The sequence below is a fragment of the Homalodisca vitripennis genome, chromosome 8 (assembly GCF_021130785.1).
Source record: "Homalodisca vitripennis isolate AUS2020 chromosome 8, UT_GWSS_2.1, whole genome shotgun sequence".
NCBI lineage: Eukaryota > Metazoa > Arthropoda > Insecta > Hemiptera > Cicadellidae > Homalodisca > Homalodisca vitripennis.
The window spans coordinates 24,530,528-24,547,231 of record NC_060214.1 but is presented as its reverse complement, the minus strand read 5'-3'; the positions used below and the strand labels follow the sequence as shown (position 1 = coordinate 24,547,231).

Below are 16,704 nucleotides of genomic sequence, written 5' to 3'. Positions count from 1 at the left end.
GCACTTTGTTCAGTGCTTGCGTTGTAACTAGTCCGTTCGCCAGTCCGTTGTGCCAACAGTGCTTTCCGTGAATTATCGTCAGCGTGTTTGCTGTATTGTGGGGTGTTCTGTAATTGCTGCGACGTTTAAATTGGAGTAATTGTTTTTGTGTTGTGTGAGTTCTGTGTGAAGCTGAATCAGAGAAGATGAACACGGCAAAGAAACGCAAGTATATTGACGATTATATTGAATATGGGTTTGTTTCCTTGCTTAAAGATAATGTTGATCACCCTCAGTGCGTTATTTGCTATGAGGTATTAAGCAATGACGCGATGAGGGCCTAATCGTCTTCTGAGACATTTGTCAACCAAACATGCCTCTTTAAAGGGACAAACCTAAAGGAATTTTTTTCGCTGCAAAATCTAAGAATTTAAAGCGCATGAAGTTAGATAGCACTGGATCTGCTGCTCAGTCATCTCTAAAAGTGCTTGAAGCTTCATATGAATTATCTCTTATTATTGCTAAGGAAAAGAAAAGTCACACTATTGGTGAAAACGCTTGTTTAAACCGTGCATTTTAAAAGCAGCCGATGTTGTCCTTGGAACTAATAGTAGGCAAAAGCTACCACAAATACCACTTTCAGACAACACCGTAAAACGCCCGCATTGATGATATGGCCAAGGACATTAAAAACCAGGTGGTTGATGCAATAAAAAAATCACCGTTTTTTTTGCTATCCAGCTTGACGAGAGTACAGACATAGCACAATGCTCTCATTTGCTTGTATATGTTCGTATACATTGAAAATGAAAGAATGAAGGATGAACTGATGTTTTCTACTGAGCTGTTGACCACTACTAAAGCTGTAGATGTGATGGAAGCAGTATCAGACTTTTTTAAGAAAACACGAACTTTCTTGGCAAAAACTTATTGGTGTATGCACAGATGGTTGCTCCTTCAATGCTGGGTTCTCGTTCAGGCTTTGTGCAGTTGGTCAAAGAGAAGAATGCTGATGTGGTTGGGATTCATTGTTTTATTCACCGCCAAGCCTTGGCAGCAAAAACTCTTCCTAACGAACTCAATTGCTGTTTTTAAAGCTTTGTATTAAAGTAGTTAACTACGTTAAGAACAGTGCATTAAATACTCGACTGTTTAAAAATTCTGTGTGAAGATTTAGGAAGTGATCACAAAACGCTGCTATTTCATACAGAAGTACGATGGCTATCAAAAGGCAATATGTTGGGGAAGACTATTTGAACTCCGTGATGAAGTGATAACGTTTTTTGGCACAGCAGAAACAAAACGAGCTTAGTGCAGAGTTCAAAAAACCCTGGAACCAAGTGATTTTGGCCTATTTATCAGCCTTTTTTGACACGTTAAATAACCTAAACTTGAGACTGCAAGGTACAGACTCAAATATAGTAACACATCGGGATGCCATCAAGATGTACGTTGAGAAACTACAACTTTGGATACGTAAAGTGTCAATGAACCCCAGCAACTATTCAAGTTTCAGCAAAGTAGTGTCAGTCTCAGAAGAAGTATGTTTTGAGGACGTTTTTGAAGGACCGCTTTTGAAAAACTTGATAATTGACCATTTGAAGAACCTCAAGGAGGAGTTCAGCAGGTACTTTCCTAACTTGTCAGAGGAGTTTGTACAAACTATCAACTGACCCGTTCAACATGGACATACAGTTGCTGCCAGAAGAGTTGCAAGAGGAGGGAATAGAAATAAAAAATTACTCTGCTGCAAGATACGATTTTGACAAAATGGACAAGCCCTCATTTTGGTTAAAGTACTTAAAAGTTTACCCCAGTGTTTCAGGGAAAGCTGTTCGGATGTACTTGCCTTTTTCAACAACATACATGTGCGAAAAAAAGCGTTTTCAACTCTTGTGGCGATCAAAAACCAAGTACCGCAACAAACTTGATGTCGAAAGTGACCTACGCTGTGCTTTGTCTGAAACTCAACCCAGGATCTGTCAGCTTATCCAGAACATGCAAGCGCACCCATCTCACTAAATTACATTTTATGTTTTGTTTTTGTAAGTAGGTAGGCCTATTGTTTCACCTTCCCTTAAATTGAAAATGTATCTGTGTTACAATGTTAAATTTTGTATCAGTTATTATATTCGTTTTTTTTCATGTAATACTTGTTTAAAATTTTTCACCATACGTACAATTATTGATATGTGTAGGGGGGTGTGGGGGGGTCTCCAAATAACCAGAGGGGGCGTGGTACAAAAAAGTTTGGGAACCCCTGCTCTACACCATTTCCGATTGTGTTGAACAGATATGCAGTTATCCCCTTAAACTTTGATTAACTGACGATGAATTTCAATAGGTGAAATCTGTTTTGCATTTAAAAACGTATCACAGCATGAATTTCGCATCTGGCGTGGTAACAACGATAGGGAGCTCCATCTTCGAAGGTAGCTAGGGCGGCACTATTGGACATAGCGAGGCGTGAGTGGTATGGATAGACAGAGGGACAGCTGATGAGTAAGACAGTGTTGCCTGATTTCTCCCTGATATCGCATTCTGTCTCGGCGGCAAAGGGAACCTTATTTTTCTAATACCCCTCGTATAATAAATATAAAGGGCTGGAAGTGTCATAATTCTAATTTTTTTTAATTGGGACAGAAGAAACTCTATTGCCAACATTTGCAATAATTCTGATTACTTTCCTTTGCTAAATAAAAGCAGTTTTAGCACTAGTACTGTTTCCCCAAAGTGTTATACCAATTGACCAACTTTTGTTACTTAAATAAAGAAAATGTTTTTTATTTGATTTAATGAAGCAATATCACAGATCAAGCACTCATAAGTGCTTCTGCTATTTAGTATGCTTTTTGCAGCAAAAAAATTCTCCGTAGTAGAATTGCTATGAAACACAGGACTGTGAAAGTAACAGGGTTTTATCAGAGCCTGGCCATCATTCAGTGAAACAAAATTTCAGTAAGCTATATTTCAAGATCTGCAATCTAATCTTCTCCCAAGGTGGACAACAAACCTAATATTCCAGGAGTAAAGATCCAATTAACACTGTATAAGCACACAACCACGATTTTCTTAAGTTCAATAGATAAATTTCCTGTAAAAAGAAATCGCACAACTTATGGTGAAGGTTGAGATGGGAGGGTAACAAACTGGTTAAAAATATGAAATGATAATTTTTCTTCGGATAATACTTTTCTTAGTTACTCATTTAAAATAAACCGTCAGATATACAAATAAATGTTTAATTAGCATCAGCTAACCATATACAGACCCTTAAAGTTGATTTCAAGGAAAACCACTTATAAAGTGCATGAATAAAATAAATAACTAGATCCCTCCTGGTGGTCGCTATATTGCCTTTAAATGTTAGTATTATTTTTAATATTTTACATCCGTTCTTTAAAAAATTTCTAAAACATATTGTTTTTATCATAAATATTTTATTGTTACACTAGCTGACCCCGGCGAACTTTGTCCCGCCTTAAAGGCAATATCACATGATCACATTTTTTACTTTTTAAATTAGGATAATTGTAAATAAAAAATATAATTATTCAATGATTCTTTATTGCCATTTATTGTAGCACCTTGTGATAAACTACATTTTTTTGTTTTTTTATTAGGCGCGAAAACAAATAACGCGGATGGTCTTCCGACCCGTGGACATGCCACATTTAATTGGCCATGGGAAAAACATGGATGCTTGAGATTAAGACCACAAACTTTTAACGATTGGCCTTGTGACTTATTTACAGTCATGACGGATCGGAAATTGAAACCGTTTAAACTCAAATGGCATGTCGGGTGGGATCATCGGGATCCTCGGAATGAGAATTTCCTCACATTTGAGTATTGTGGTGTAAATCAAATTGTTCATCAATTTACTTGCCACCAAACTTGTTCCGTTGCACAGTTTTGGTTGGTATAAGTTTCGAAGCATGATTACTACAGAACCAATATTTAGTTGTAAATTGTGCCAGGTACATCCAAGGAGTTTTAAACATTCAATTGGATAGTTGGTGGCATCATCTTCATTTGTTACACAGTCAGTCAACAGATTTGAAAGAATGCAGTGTACTGATTGATGATCTCATTCTGAATTATGTAGTTTAAGTCATCTACATCTTTATTCTTAGCTGCCAAAATTGCTCGCTCACTCAACCATTCATTATTTTTGAGGTTAGTAATGATGTTTGGGGAATACTTTGTTGATGAGTTTTTGTCTTTCGATGAGGCACAAGTTACAGATATTCCGAGGAAATGAAATCAATCCGCTCGATTCGTCAACAGGTACTCGACCATTACCGATAGTCAACAATTACTCAGAGAAATCTTCAGCAGATGTATCGTTCAGCAATGCAACTCTCATGTTTGTTGTCAGCTGAAGTTTCCTAACATAGCGCCATAGATTCGATGATTTGAGGCAAGCGTTTATTTTGTCGGCAGCAATCGATCTGGGAATTACTGGCAATGTTTGGCGGAAATCGCCAGACAGTAAAATAGTTTGCGCCTCCAAAACATTTTGAGTCATTACGTAGATCTTGCAATGTTAGGTTAACTGCTTCCAATGCACGTTTATGCGCTATTGTGCATTCGTCCCAGATGATGATCTTCGATTCTGATAAAACTTTCGCCATAGCGGAGCGCTTTGTAATGTTGCATGTTGGTTCTTCAATATATTGAAGATTTAACGACAATTTTAATGCAGAATGTGCCGTACGACATCCTTCTAGCAATGTGGCTGCTATTCCAGAAGAAGCAACTGAAACTGCAATGTTGGATCTTGCACGAACAGTGGCTAAAACTACTGACATGAGGAATGTCTTACCAGTTCCACCATGTAAATATAAACCACCGTTTCCATCATAAATTGCCTTCATTAATGTATCATAAACTTCCTTTGTGTTGGGGTTCATCAGGGGCAACATTTGTTTGAACTACTAAATCTAATTCCTGGTGATCATATTCACGTTCCCATTCCAATTCTCGATTAAATGCGTCATTCATTTTACGATTTGGCGCTGGCATTCCTAACTCTGACTAATAAACTACCACACATGAGATAACTCATGTCTTTCGATCAAGAGCAAGGCCCGATTATGTATCTCCTCATTCATTTCAAGATCATAATTTTACTGAACTGACACAAATTTGATGTAAAAATATCTTGTGCCATATTATCCTTGTATTTGTGCCACAGGTTAGATGGTTCGATGAAAAGCATGTCGAAATGATGATAGAAAATAATGTACGTATCTGACTTGGAGATGCAGAGATAACTGCTTTGAATTGTAAGAAATTAAAATTTTATTTGTATTATCTGGATAGTAAAGTCTATGCTTAACAGTGATTGCAGAAACAGTTGAAACAAAATTTGCTGTTTCTCTTAAGCTTACTCTATGCTTTAAAACTATAAATGTAAAGAAATTTAAAATGGTAATTAAATGATAGAAACATATATTTCTTTTGTTGCATTATATATGTTTACAAAGAACAGCTGATTCAATTCGAACAGGCCCTTTCACTTAAAAACATATGTTTGCTGTAATGCATTTCTTACGGGTATTTCCGTAACTTTTAGAGACCAGTGGGGCGGAATCCTGAATCGGGAACGGGATAAAAAAGTATCCTATGTGTTTCTTCTCCCAGTTCTTAGCTACCCTCCCTACCAATTTTCAGCCAAATCGGATCAGCCGTTTTTGACTTATAAATAGTGTAACTAACACGACTTTCTTTTATATATATAGATATTATTTTATACCTAAGAACACAAATTATTCAAATATATAGCTATTTTTTACCTAAGAACACAAAATATTTACTCACTTACAAGTTTTGATTTGTTCATTCATAACACTAAAAAAGAAAGGTTCGCACTATGACTAAAACACAAATATGTACACACAGAGTAACAAATTAAAATATCCATTTTGTGCCAAATTTACCACCGTTTCATAATATATAGACTATTTACATTAACTGAATGGAGATGGCCCCCATATACGCATTGAAGAGTTCACTACAATCAGCTTTTTCAGAAGAGATTGTTTAGTAAAACAAGTCAGCTACACTAAAATGGTAAAATCGAGTGTTATCTAATGACCTGGGAATTGACCGCTAACATTCACTGCGACGCTTTAACAGCCAATGAACCATCCGCAAACATTGGGAGGGATAAAGTGTAAACAAATCACAATACGTTTACAACTTGTACTTACGAGGTCATCTGAGGACTCCACTTCACCTCCACCCCCACCAGCTGGCCCCAGAAGAAACGCTTATTGAATGTCACAAACAGCCCATGGATGTCTGGACAGGGGTCCAAAGTCTCCCATTCTGGGTCCACCAGTGAGGTTTTCACCATTGGCTTTTGCACCGGCATTGGCAGGTTCTCCTGTACACAAAAACTGCCTTTTATCGTTTATCTCTGTAATATGACCGTAGGGGGACAACATAAGTTCATTGTCATTATTGGTTTCTGAAATTAAAGGAAAATAAGAATTGAGTCAGAATGACTGGTAAGGTAGTATAGACACTCACACTGATACACAAGCCAGGGAGAATATCAGAATACCAAAACTTTTAAAATAAAAATTATTTTAAGAAAAGTCAATAGGTCACAAATACGTCATCTAAAATATTTATAAACTAAAGTAACAAGAAAACTATTGTTAGTTAATAGATATAATTAATATAATCAAAGATATAGTCTAGCCTTAAATAGTCTGACCTTCGCAATCTGGCCCTAATCATTGGAATTCAACTTAACTTATCGTGTCCCAGCTACCGTAGTTAAAACTAGCACTCATTACAATGCACCATTTAACAAAGAGAGCAAACCATTGTCTAGTGCTCGTGAGTGCATTTACGACTTTTCGTTATCAACATACTTTATTTCTACGATTTCATACGACTTGCTTCTAGGATTTCTCTTAAAAAGTTATTGTTGTGAGACCATTCTAAATGTCTGTGTTGCAATTCTACTGTCGCAGTGGCACACTTCAAACCAATTAGTTGGGGTGCTAATAGATATAGATTCTTTATTATCATTAACAATTACAAATTACAATAAATATAACCGACACATAATGTATTAATATTTACAAAAAACTAACTTTTATAACTGAAAAGAATGAATTTTGGTTATGAGAACCGTTAGATAATATTTTAGAGGCTCGATTAAGAAGGACCACTTCACACTAGGCAGTGAAGATGCCGAACACACTAATTTTAACAAGAGTTCACTAGGTTACACATAATGAGTTTATGAACAGTGCATATTCAAATAAAGTGCAGAAAATAAACAGTTACCTTTGTTTTCATGAGAGGTACCTAACCGTAGTCTGCTGTTGTTGAGGGCCAGGTTGTGATCAGTAAGTGTGGAAATAGGCTGCTGTCTTGTAGGCAGGCGTGAAGACGGAAGATGTCCTTCACGGATTCACTCACGCACAATACGACCGCAAACGAATAGTTTATAACACTGTGGCCAGTCCTGTAGAGCACGGTAGACGCGGGTGTCCGGGAGCAGAGACGTTCTGGTAGAGATTGCCAATCCAGAGCACTGACTTTAATGTTAATGTAAATGTACAACAAATAGAGATAAACTAATATTTAAATGAGAGAGTAACACATGGGGGAGAGAGTAAGTATGGTAAGCAGTGGCTAGAGAGTACATAAGTGCCCCAGGCGGGACCGAGAGTATAATGAGCAAGCGTGCCGTCGCTTGCAAGGTAGGCAATTGATAAGTCAACCGTTGTGATTGGTTGGTGAGTTTACAGTAAACAGCTGATTCGGGAAACAATGGTTCATTGGTCTGTCACTGTACGTGAATATTTTAATCCAGTAAGGAATGGTATTGTAGGCACTAGGCCGCAGAAAGAGATATAGAATTAATGTAGTATATACAGTTTAGTAAAATAAAGGTAAATATAGAGTATAAATTGCCCAAAAAATATATACATAATTATTGTTCAATAAAAGTAGCCTTTTCATATTAGGCAATAAAAAACAAGTTATTTAATGCAATAATACTTAACATACCGGCCGCCTTGAATCACCTTGGGATTCAATGAGAGAAAGAGCAACATAGGCTCAAATTACAAAGGTTATAGGCGGTGGTAGAGAAACAGTTAATTAATTGTAGAGGTGAGGTAAGAGAAACACCTTCACTGCTGGACGAGTGAGAGTTCCACTTGAGGTCTTGAGATGTACCACTCGAACTGTACCATCTTGTCCTGGAGTGACATCAGTGACCCGTGCAAGGGGCCAAGAGAGAGCGGGAGTATCCTGATGCACCAGGACGAGGTCTCCAGGTTGGAGGTTGCGGGAAGGAGTGCTCCACTTGAGGCGCTGCTGAAGAGTCTGGAGATATTCTCGCTGCCAACGCTTCCAGATACGTTGGTGCAGCGCTTGAACCAGCTGCCAGTGAGAAAGGCGGTTCGTGGGTATGTCCAGCATGTTCTCTTCAGGCACGGAAACCAGAGGAGAGCCGATCAAGAAGTGTCCAGGCGTCAGTGGGAGAAGGTCGTTGGGATCACTGGAGAGAGCGGTGAGCGGGCGGGAGTTGAGCATCGCTTCAACCTGACTTGTGAGCGTCATGAATTGAGACAAAGTTAGTATGTTGAGTCCCATGACCCGTTTTAAATGGTGTTTAGCACTCTTGATGGCACTTTCCCAAATTCCACCTTGATGGGGAGCAGCAGGAGGGTTGAAGTGGAATCGAATTGAACGGTCAGCAGCAAAGTCTTGGACTTTGCGCTGGTCAGCCGTGAGGATTTTGTGTAGGGCATTTTTAGCACCTACGAAGTTTGTGCCACAGTCACTATAAAGGTCTGTGCACAGGCCACGACGAGAAAACGAAGCGAGTGAGAGCACCAAGGAAAGCTTCGGTGGACAGGTCCGTCACCACCTCAATGTGAACGGCCTTCGTAACCATACAAACAAAGATACAAATATAGGCCTTAATAATGCGGATAGAGCGTAAATTATGGACCTTGAGCGAAAAGGGGCCACCATAGTCCATGCCGGTGGAGAGAAAAGCTCGGGCTGGAGTAATGCGAGCTTTGGGGAGGTCGCCCATGAGAGGGGCGTTATTTTTAGGCCGATTCTTAAAACATGTGAGGCATCTAAAAATGCGAGATCTCACCACGCTGCGTGCAGAGAGGATCCAGACTTGCTGGGAGAGCAGAGAGAGAGTAAGCTGAGCGCCAGCGTGGAGATGTTTGACATGGACATGGTCAATGAGGAGGTCCACGACAGGATGCTTCTTGGGCAGGATGCACGGGTGAGACATGTTCGGCGGGAGGTCAGCGTGGCGCAGTCTGCCGCCGACGCGGAGAAGTCCATCCGGACCCTGGAATGGGGCGAGGCGTTGAAGTCTGGTAGAACACGTCTTTCGGTCCCGCAGTAGAGCCAGATCTTCAGTGAAAGCTTCCTCTTGCACGGTCTTGAAAATTCGCAGCTGGGCGGAGTCCCGTTCTGTCTTGGAGAGAGGTCCGAAGTGGCGGTTTGGTGAACGACAGTTGTGGATAAAACGCAAGACGTAGGCCATCACGTGCAACAATTTCCTCCAGGAAGAGTACTGGATAAGGAGGTCCCACGTAGGCGGTGCTGTGGCCAAGGCAATGACAGGAGTGGAATGCTTCAGCTCCCCTAGCTCCTCCAGAGAGACCGAGTCCAGGCTGGAATCAGTATCTGGCCAGGCCGAGGAGGGGAGACGCAACCAGTCGGGTCCATGCCACCAAAGGGGATGATCCATCAATTGAGAGAGAAGGATCCCACGGGAGGCGCAGTCAGCAGGATTGGAAGCACTGGGTATGTAGCGCCAGCACTCCACAGCCACAAGCTCTTGAGTTTGCGCCACACGATTAGCCACATAGGTTTTGAGGCGATAAGGAGCCACGCAAGGGTCACAGTAGAGTCGCACCAGCAAACAATAGAACCAAACTTGCGGGTGAGAGCTAATTGAGTAACACAATATTTCACAAGTTGGGCCAGGAGATGAGCTGCGCATAGCTCCAGTCGGGGCAGCGTCACTCTTTTGAGAGGAGCGACGCGAGTTTTAGCCATAACTTACGTGCACCGTGTCATTGGAGGTAGAGCGGATGTAGACTACAGCAGCATAGCCTAGTTCTGAGGCGTCAGAGAAACCGTGCAAGTCCCAGTGAGTAGCACCAGAGTAGGGGATAGCACGAGGAATTGTAATAGTAGCAACGTGCTTAAGTTCAAATAAAAAGGCGTGCCATTTTTGGTATATTTCTGGAGGGAGCGGATCATCCCAATCTATGCCAGAAATCCATACGAGTTGCATGATATTTTTTGCGAGCATTATACAAGGCGCCAAAAACCACAGGGGTCATAGACTTGAGAAATGAGACTTAAAACTTTACGCTTAGTGGGGTTTTCACAAGAAAAATTAAAATTAAACGTAAAAGTGTCAGTCAGAGGGGTCCATTTAAGGCCCAAAATAGAGAAATGAGGCTCCTGAGAGGGTTGCAGAAAAACTGGGATTTCCCGATGATCTTCAGGAAGGTGTTGCAGAAGTCTCGGAGAGTTCGAGACCAACTTCCGGAGCTCAAAGCCACCGAGCCGAAGGAGTTTGATGAGTTGATCTTGAAGTTCAGCGGCGAGTTCTTCAGTCTCAGCTCCGCAGATCAGGTCGTCGACGTAGCTCTGGTGCTTGAGAATCTCAGCAGCATGGGGTAGCGGTGACCTTCGTCTTCTGCCAATTGATGTAGCGTTTTGATGGCCAAGTAGGGTGAACAGTTCAGGCCGTAGGTAACTGTCGTGAGCTTGAACGTGGACATCAAGTCGGTAGGGTGATCACGCCATAATATCAGTTGAAAATGTTGATCGTCAGGATGCACCTTGATTTGGCGGTACATCCGTCTGATGTCACAAGAGAACACTACGTTCTGAAGGCGGAAGCGCAGAAGAATGTCACAAATATTATTTTGCAGCTTAGGTCCGGTCAACAGAGTGTCGTTGAGAGAGAGTCCGGAACTGGTTTTGGCACTGGCGTCAAAAACGATGCGTAGTTTGGTGGTGCTACTTTGTGCCTTAAAAACACCGTGGTGTGGAAGATAGTAGTGGGGAGTGCTTAAGTCAGGAGTAGGGCAGCCCTGCATATGGCCTAGAGAGAGATATTCATGTATAAAATCAGAATATAAATTATAATACTCCACATTAGTGGGAGCGTGGAGCTTGCGCTCGAGTGAATAGAGTCTACTTTCAGCATGAACTTTGGAACTTCCCAGATGAGTACTGGTGTTCGTGAAAGGGAGGCGGACCATATATCGACCCTCACGGTCCCTGGAGTGCGTGGTAGAAAAATATTCATCGCATTGAGTTTCCTCTGCAGACCTTTTACTGGGAGCAGGCAGTTCCTCTTGTGTCCAGAAACGCTGCAGAGAGGCGTGGAGGTCCACCTCAGCAGTCGAGAGAAGAGAGACAGCCATAGTAGAGACAGACTGCGTCAGTGGTGTGCAGGGAGCCGTCCCCATCAGCACGAAACCAAAACAGGTGCCCAGGGCGTGAGGTAAATTGAGACCAAGAGAGTAGGTCTCGTGAGTAAGAATATGTGGAAATAGCGCTCCACCAATAAGCACGTCAATGCCACCAGGGAGGTGGAAGGTTGGATCAGCCAGTGTAATATTTTTAACCTTATTCATGACCTCCTGAGATATTTGCACTCGTGGGAGATCTACAGTGATTTGTGGCAATATGTGGAACGAGTGCGGGGCGGCAACTGGGTGGCCAGCAAGAGTTTCCACGCCCAGAGTTAAAAATCCGCGTGTGTGAGCAGAGGTTTGAGAAAGGCCGGCAACATTAATAGTGGCCGGACGGCGCTGTGTACCCAACAGTTGGGAGGCTTTCTCGCTAATAAAATTTAGCATGCTTCCTGAATCAATTAACGCACGAAAGACATAAGCTTGTCCGTTAGAGGCGGTGAGCTTGACAAGAGAAGTACCCAGAAGAACCGTGGTACTAGGGGCGAGGTCTCGATGCAGTGTGCCATGAGCGTGTAGTGTGGTGTGTTCGGCCGGGCTAGGAGGTGAGAGCGCTGTGGTCGCAGGCGGAGGGCGGACAGCAGGTGTAGGTGTTGCAGGCCGGCCGCCGTCACGGCCGTTCTCCACAACGGGACGAACGCGGTCCGACGTACTAACACTGGACCGTGTTGGCCGATCAGTGAAGTGTAGCAAGGTATGATGACGACCACGACATGTTCGACACGTGAATTTAGACTGACATTCACTTAATCTGTGCGTCCCCAAACAAGAAGAACAGCGGTTATGCTGTTTAATAATCCCGTGCCGTTCTTGAGGTGTCTTTTGGCCGAAGCTGGGACAGCCATAAATTTTATGACCGCTCTGATGGCAATAAAAACATGATGGGCCTTGTTTATAGGTCGAGGAGGGTGAAGAGGAAGCCGCTAACAAGCTCAAGTTTTTAAGAGACGATTTGGGCTTATCAAATCTGGGTTTTGACCCAAGATAAGAACTTGAAGCGTTCTTGGGGTCCACAATATTGTCATGTAGACTACTGTCCTCAATGTGGCTGCATTCCAAGTTGAGAAACTCAATTATTTGTTCAACCGAGGGCAAAGTATGAAGCTCTTCCTTTTTTCGAAACTGTTCTAGGCGGGTGACCATCCGATTATCAATCTTGCGTAATAACAAGGCTGAGAGAAGTGGGTTGTTACTAGTGATGTCATTGTTTAGTGCTTTAAGTGATTGCGTATGTTCGTGAAAAAGATTAAGGAAAGCACGGATATTCTTCACAGATGTGCTGGAGATGACAGGAAGGTCTAATATTTGATTCAAATGTAGTGTGAGTAGACGCCTAGTATTATGGTAGCGATCCTTCAGCAGCTGATAAGCGATTGCATAATTTTGCTCAGTTATATTTAGCGACTTTATCAGAGAGAGTGATTCGCCTGAAAGCACGCTCAAGAGATATTGAAATTTCATTACATCGCTTAAGTGCGCATTGTTGTGTACGGCTTGTTCATAAACGTTGATGAACGTACAGAAGTCCAAGGCAGCTCCGTCAAAAGTTTTTAATTCCAATTTCGGTAGCCGGACGTTGACTTGAGGGGAGGCAGGCGGAATAGTTTCGCTTTTATTAGCTTTAGCTTATCTCTTGGTCTCAATCATAAGCACGTTAGCAGAAACGTAATCAACTAACTCGTCCACGCCACGCTCGCTAATGCGGAATAGTTAGGTGTATAGTCGGCATCCACTTTTAATTCCAACTCGTGGCACAAGTCTAATATTGCTGAAAATTCCTGTCTAAGTCTCTGAATAGATTTAGCTCTGACAAGCAACTGCTGAAGTATATTTGGATCGGAAGTCTTCTTAGTTAAATCATAGATACTTTGTATCTGAGAAAAGAGGTGTTCTCGCTTTGCATTGGCCACTTTAAGAGACATCGCCATGTTGAAAGTGTTTGTAGAATATTAATCAATTTGAGTAAAACTTCAAAGGTGAAAAGTAAACAAAATATTGTCCTCTTGAATTGAGACAGTGATAAAAATAGAAACTAAATTATTTTCCTCTGAAGTATTTTCCCCAAGAAATAAGAAGTATCTAAACAAATAATACAATGAAACACAATTTAAAAAATATTTATGATACAATATAAATAAACCTTTTAACACTTTTTGTAAACTTTTATTTTTGTTACTATGTACATTTCGAAATCATTGATTTCATCTTCAGGTACCAATTGTTGAGTTTTTTGAGGTAAAAACTCAATAATAATGCAATAAGTAGAGTAGGCTCGTATAGGCCTATAATATAGTTTTGTTTTGAGAAAATAAAATAAACTGTTATTATGGCAAAACGTAAACAAAACAAGTTGTTATTAAATAATAAACAACAATTAAGGTTATTGTTGAGCTAAATTCAGCTATAATGTAGCAGAGGCTCTGGAAACATTATGCGCACGTACTACATGTAAACTGTCAGTGGTAAAGTATGGTAGTGTTGTGACAGTAACCATAAACCATGCATACATATGCGTGAGCAATGTTCAAATAGAAATTATAATAAACAATTGTGAGCAGTAAGTAGCTTTTTTTTCTTTTTAAGCTGAGACTAGAATATAGTGTTAACAAAATAAACATTTAATTTTGCAATAAGGGTGCAAGTCCTGCTCAAGGTAAAGTGTCAATAACCACGATTGTTTATATTTAAGTTCGCATAACCTGCTTAGAATAATGAGTATTACAAGTAGGGCTGATTACCAACAAGTATTGAGAAGCGGTAACCATTATACACAGTAATCAGTTCACCTGTGCTGTGACAGTCTGAAAGCTTGTTTGTCAACAAAACAATGCAGTCGACAGAGCACCACAGCTGATATGATCAGACGTCACAGCTGATATGATCACAGCTGATATGACTGGAGAGGGGACTGGAAAATCGATATGCACGGACTTTGCAATCGTGAAAGAACCTGAAACCACACTTTGAAATATGCACTGTATATAGCTTATAAGAGTTGAGATTGCACTGATATTCACCAATGGACTAAAGTTCTTATTATCCGGCTCGCTAAGGACCATGAAAAGAATGAATTTTGGTTATGAGAACCGTTAGATAATATTTTAGAGGCTCGATTAAGAAGGACCACTTCACACTAGGCAGTGAAGATGCCGAACACACTAATTTTAACAAGAGTTCACTAGGTTACACATAATGAGTTTACGAACAGTGCATATTCAAATAAAGTGCAGAAAATAAACAGTTACCTTTGTTTTCATGAGAGGTACCTAACCGTAGTCTGCTGTTGTTGAGGGCCAGGTTGTGATCAGTAAGTGTGGAAATAGGCTGCTGTCTTGTAGGCAGGCGTGAAGACGGAAGATGTCCTTCACGGATTCACTCACGCACAATACGACCGCAAACGAATAGTTTATAACACTGTGGCCAGTCCTGTAGAGCACGGTAGACGCGGGTGTCCGGGAGCAGAGACGTTCTGGTAGAGATTGCCAATCCAGAGCACTGACTTTAATGTTAATGTAAATGTACAACAAATAGAGATAAACTAATATTTAAATGAGAGAGTAACACATGGGGGAGAGAGTAAGTATGGTAAGCAGTGGCTAGAGAGTACATAAGTGCCCCAGGCGGGACCGAGAGTATAATGAGCAAGCGTGCCGTCGCTTGCAAGGTAGGCAATTGATAAGTCAACCGTTGTGATTGGTTGGAGAGTTTACAGTAAACAGCTGATTCGGGAAACAATGGTTCATTGGTCTGTCACTGTACGTGAATATTTTAATCCAGTAAGGAATGGTATTGTAGGCACTAGGCCGCAGAAAGAGATATAGAATTAATGTAGTATATACAGTTTAGTAAAATAAAGGTAAATATAGAGTATAAATTGTCCAAAAAATATATACATAATTATTGTTCAATAAAAGTAGCCTTTTCATATTAGGCAATAAAAAACAAGTTATTTAATGCAATAATACTTAACAATAACTGATAAGTCAAAGTATTCTTCCAAGCTGTAACATATATTCTCAGGCAGTCTTTTCTTAAAATTGCAAAAAAGTTAGTGCTTTTCAGCTTATTATAAAGTTTGATGGGCTTGATTAGATGACTTGATTTGGTATTCTCTACCTAGCAAAAGGGGCATCCAGGAAATTGACTGTTTTTCACTGGTATTTTTGAATCTGGTTTCTTAATCTATATTTTTTTACAAATATATAACAATGATGAATATTATATATATATATATATATATTCATATATTGCTCCCGGCGGAGCAAGTACTTTTTGTGATTCAATGTTTATTGAAATTAAATAAGGCTATTGCCATTTATACAATTTAACGTATATATGTATATATATATATATATATATATATATATATAGACAATAGACAATATGCTTTATAAACAATATCATCAAAACGCATATGTTACAGAGTCAAACAGTTTTTAAAAGTGAATTGTATTATTAAATGAGAGGTCTTTTTAAAATTCATCATTCCATGAGAAGAACTCATCGAGCGTGTAGTATGCGTGGTCTTGCAGCCAACACCGTAAGACCACACAACTACTATATATATACACAATATTATAGTTTACAATGTTCCAGGTAATAATCTCTACAAATAACACTAATAACCTGCCCTAGAGAACACCACAATTTCAGTTGTTTTATGTACAATCGTACACCTCCTTAAGATGGCACGCCAGTTAACTACAGGCCACTTTTAACATTGAGCTAAAGTGTACATCTGTGATTTATATAGCAATTCATCTCAAATAATTACAGAAACTTAGGGAATATTTATATTCCCCCTACATAACTTTAGAGGGATAGATTAACGTTAGGGGGGAATAATTATTAGCAGTCAATAGTATTTTTTTTTTATTTGATTCCTATTGAGACACTAAAATTAAGTTTCTATAAAGAGAGATTTGTGAACTTGAGACGAATTCCTATTTATAACTCAGTTTCAAACTTTTGCTTTTTGCCCCGTGTTAAAAGAAAAAACCTAGATACGGGGCCGGCTCAGCTTCTAACATTCCTTCTTAAATTAAAAACATAGTTGTTTTACTTAAAGAAATTAAGCAAAGTTTAAGCAATGATTAAATTTTGTTCAATGCTTTCAATTTTCAATTCCCGTATCAATTTGGTGACAACGCTTTAAAAATATTGTAACTTGTATTTTGGTCCATATGTTAATAGCATAAATTAATGTTTTAAATAGTAC

General features: G+C 40.0%; 1 protein-coding gene across 1 annotated transcript in view; it reads right to left on the bottom strand.

The window, feature by feature from the left end:
- The window catches only part of LOC124368067 (DNA-dependent metalloprotease SPRTN), a 34,655-nt gene that overhangs the window by 6,763 nt on the left and 11,188 nt on the right, over positions 1 to 16,704 (bottom strand). Inside the window, 1 exon segment of the mRNA XM_046825341.1 lies at positions 6,198 to 6,373. Coding sequence (XP_046681297.1) covers positions 6,198 to 6,373 — 176 coding nt within the window.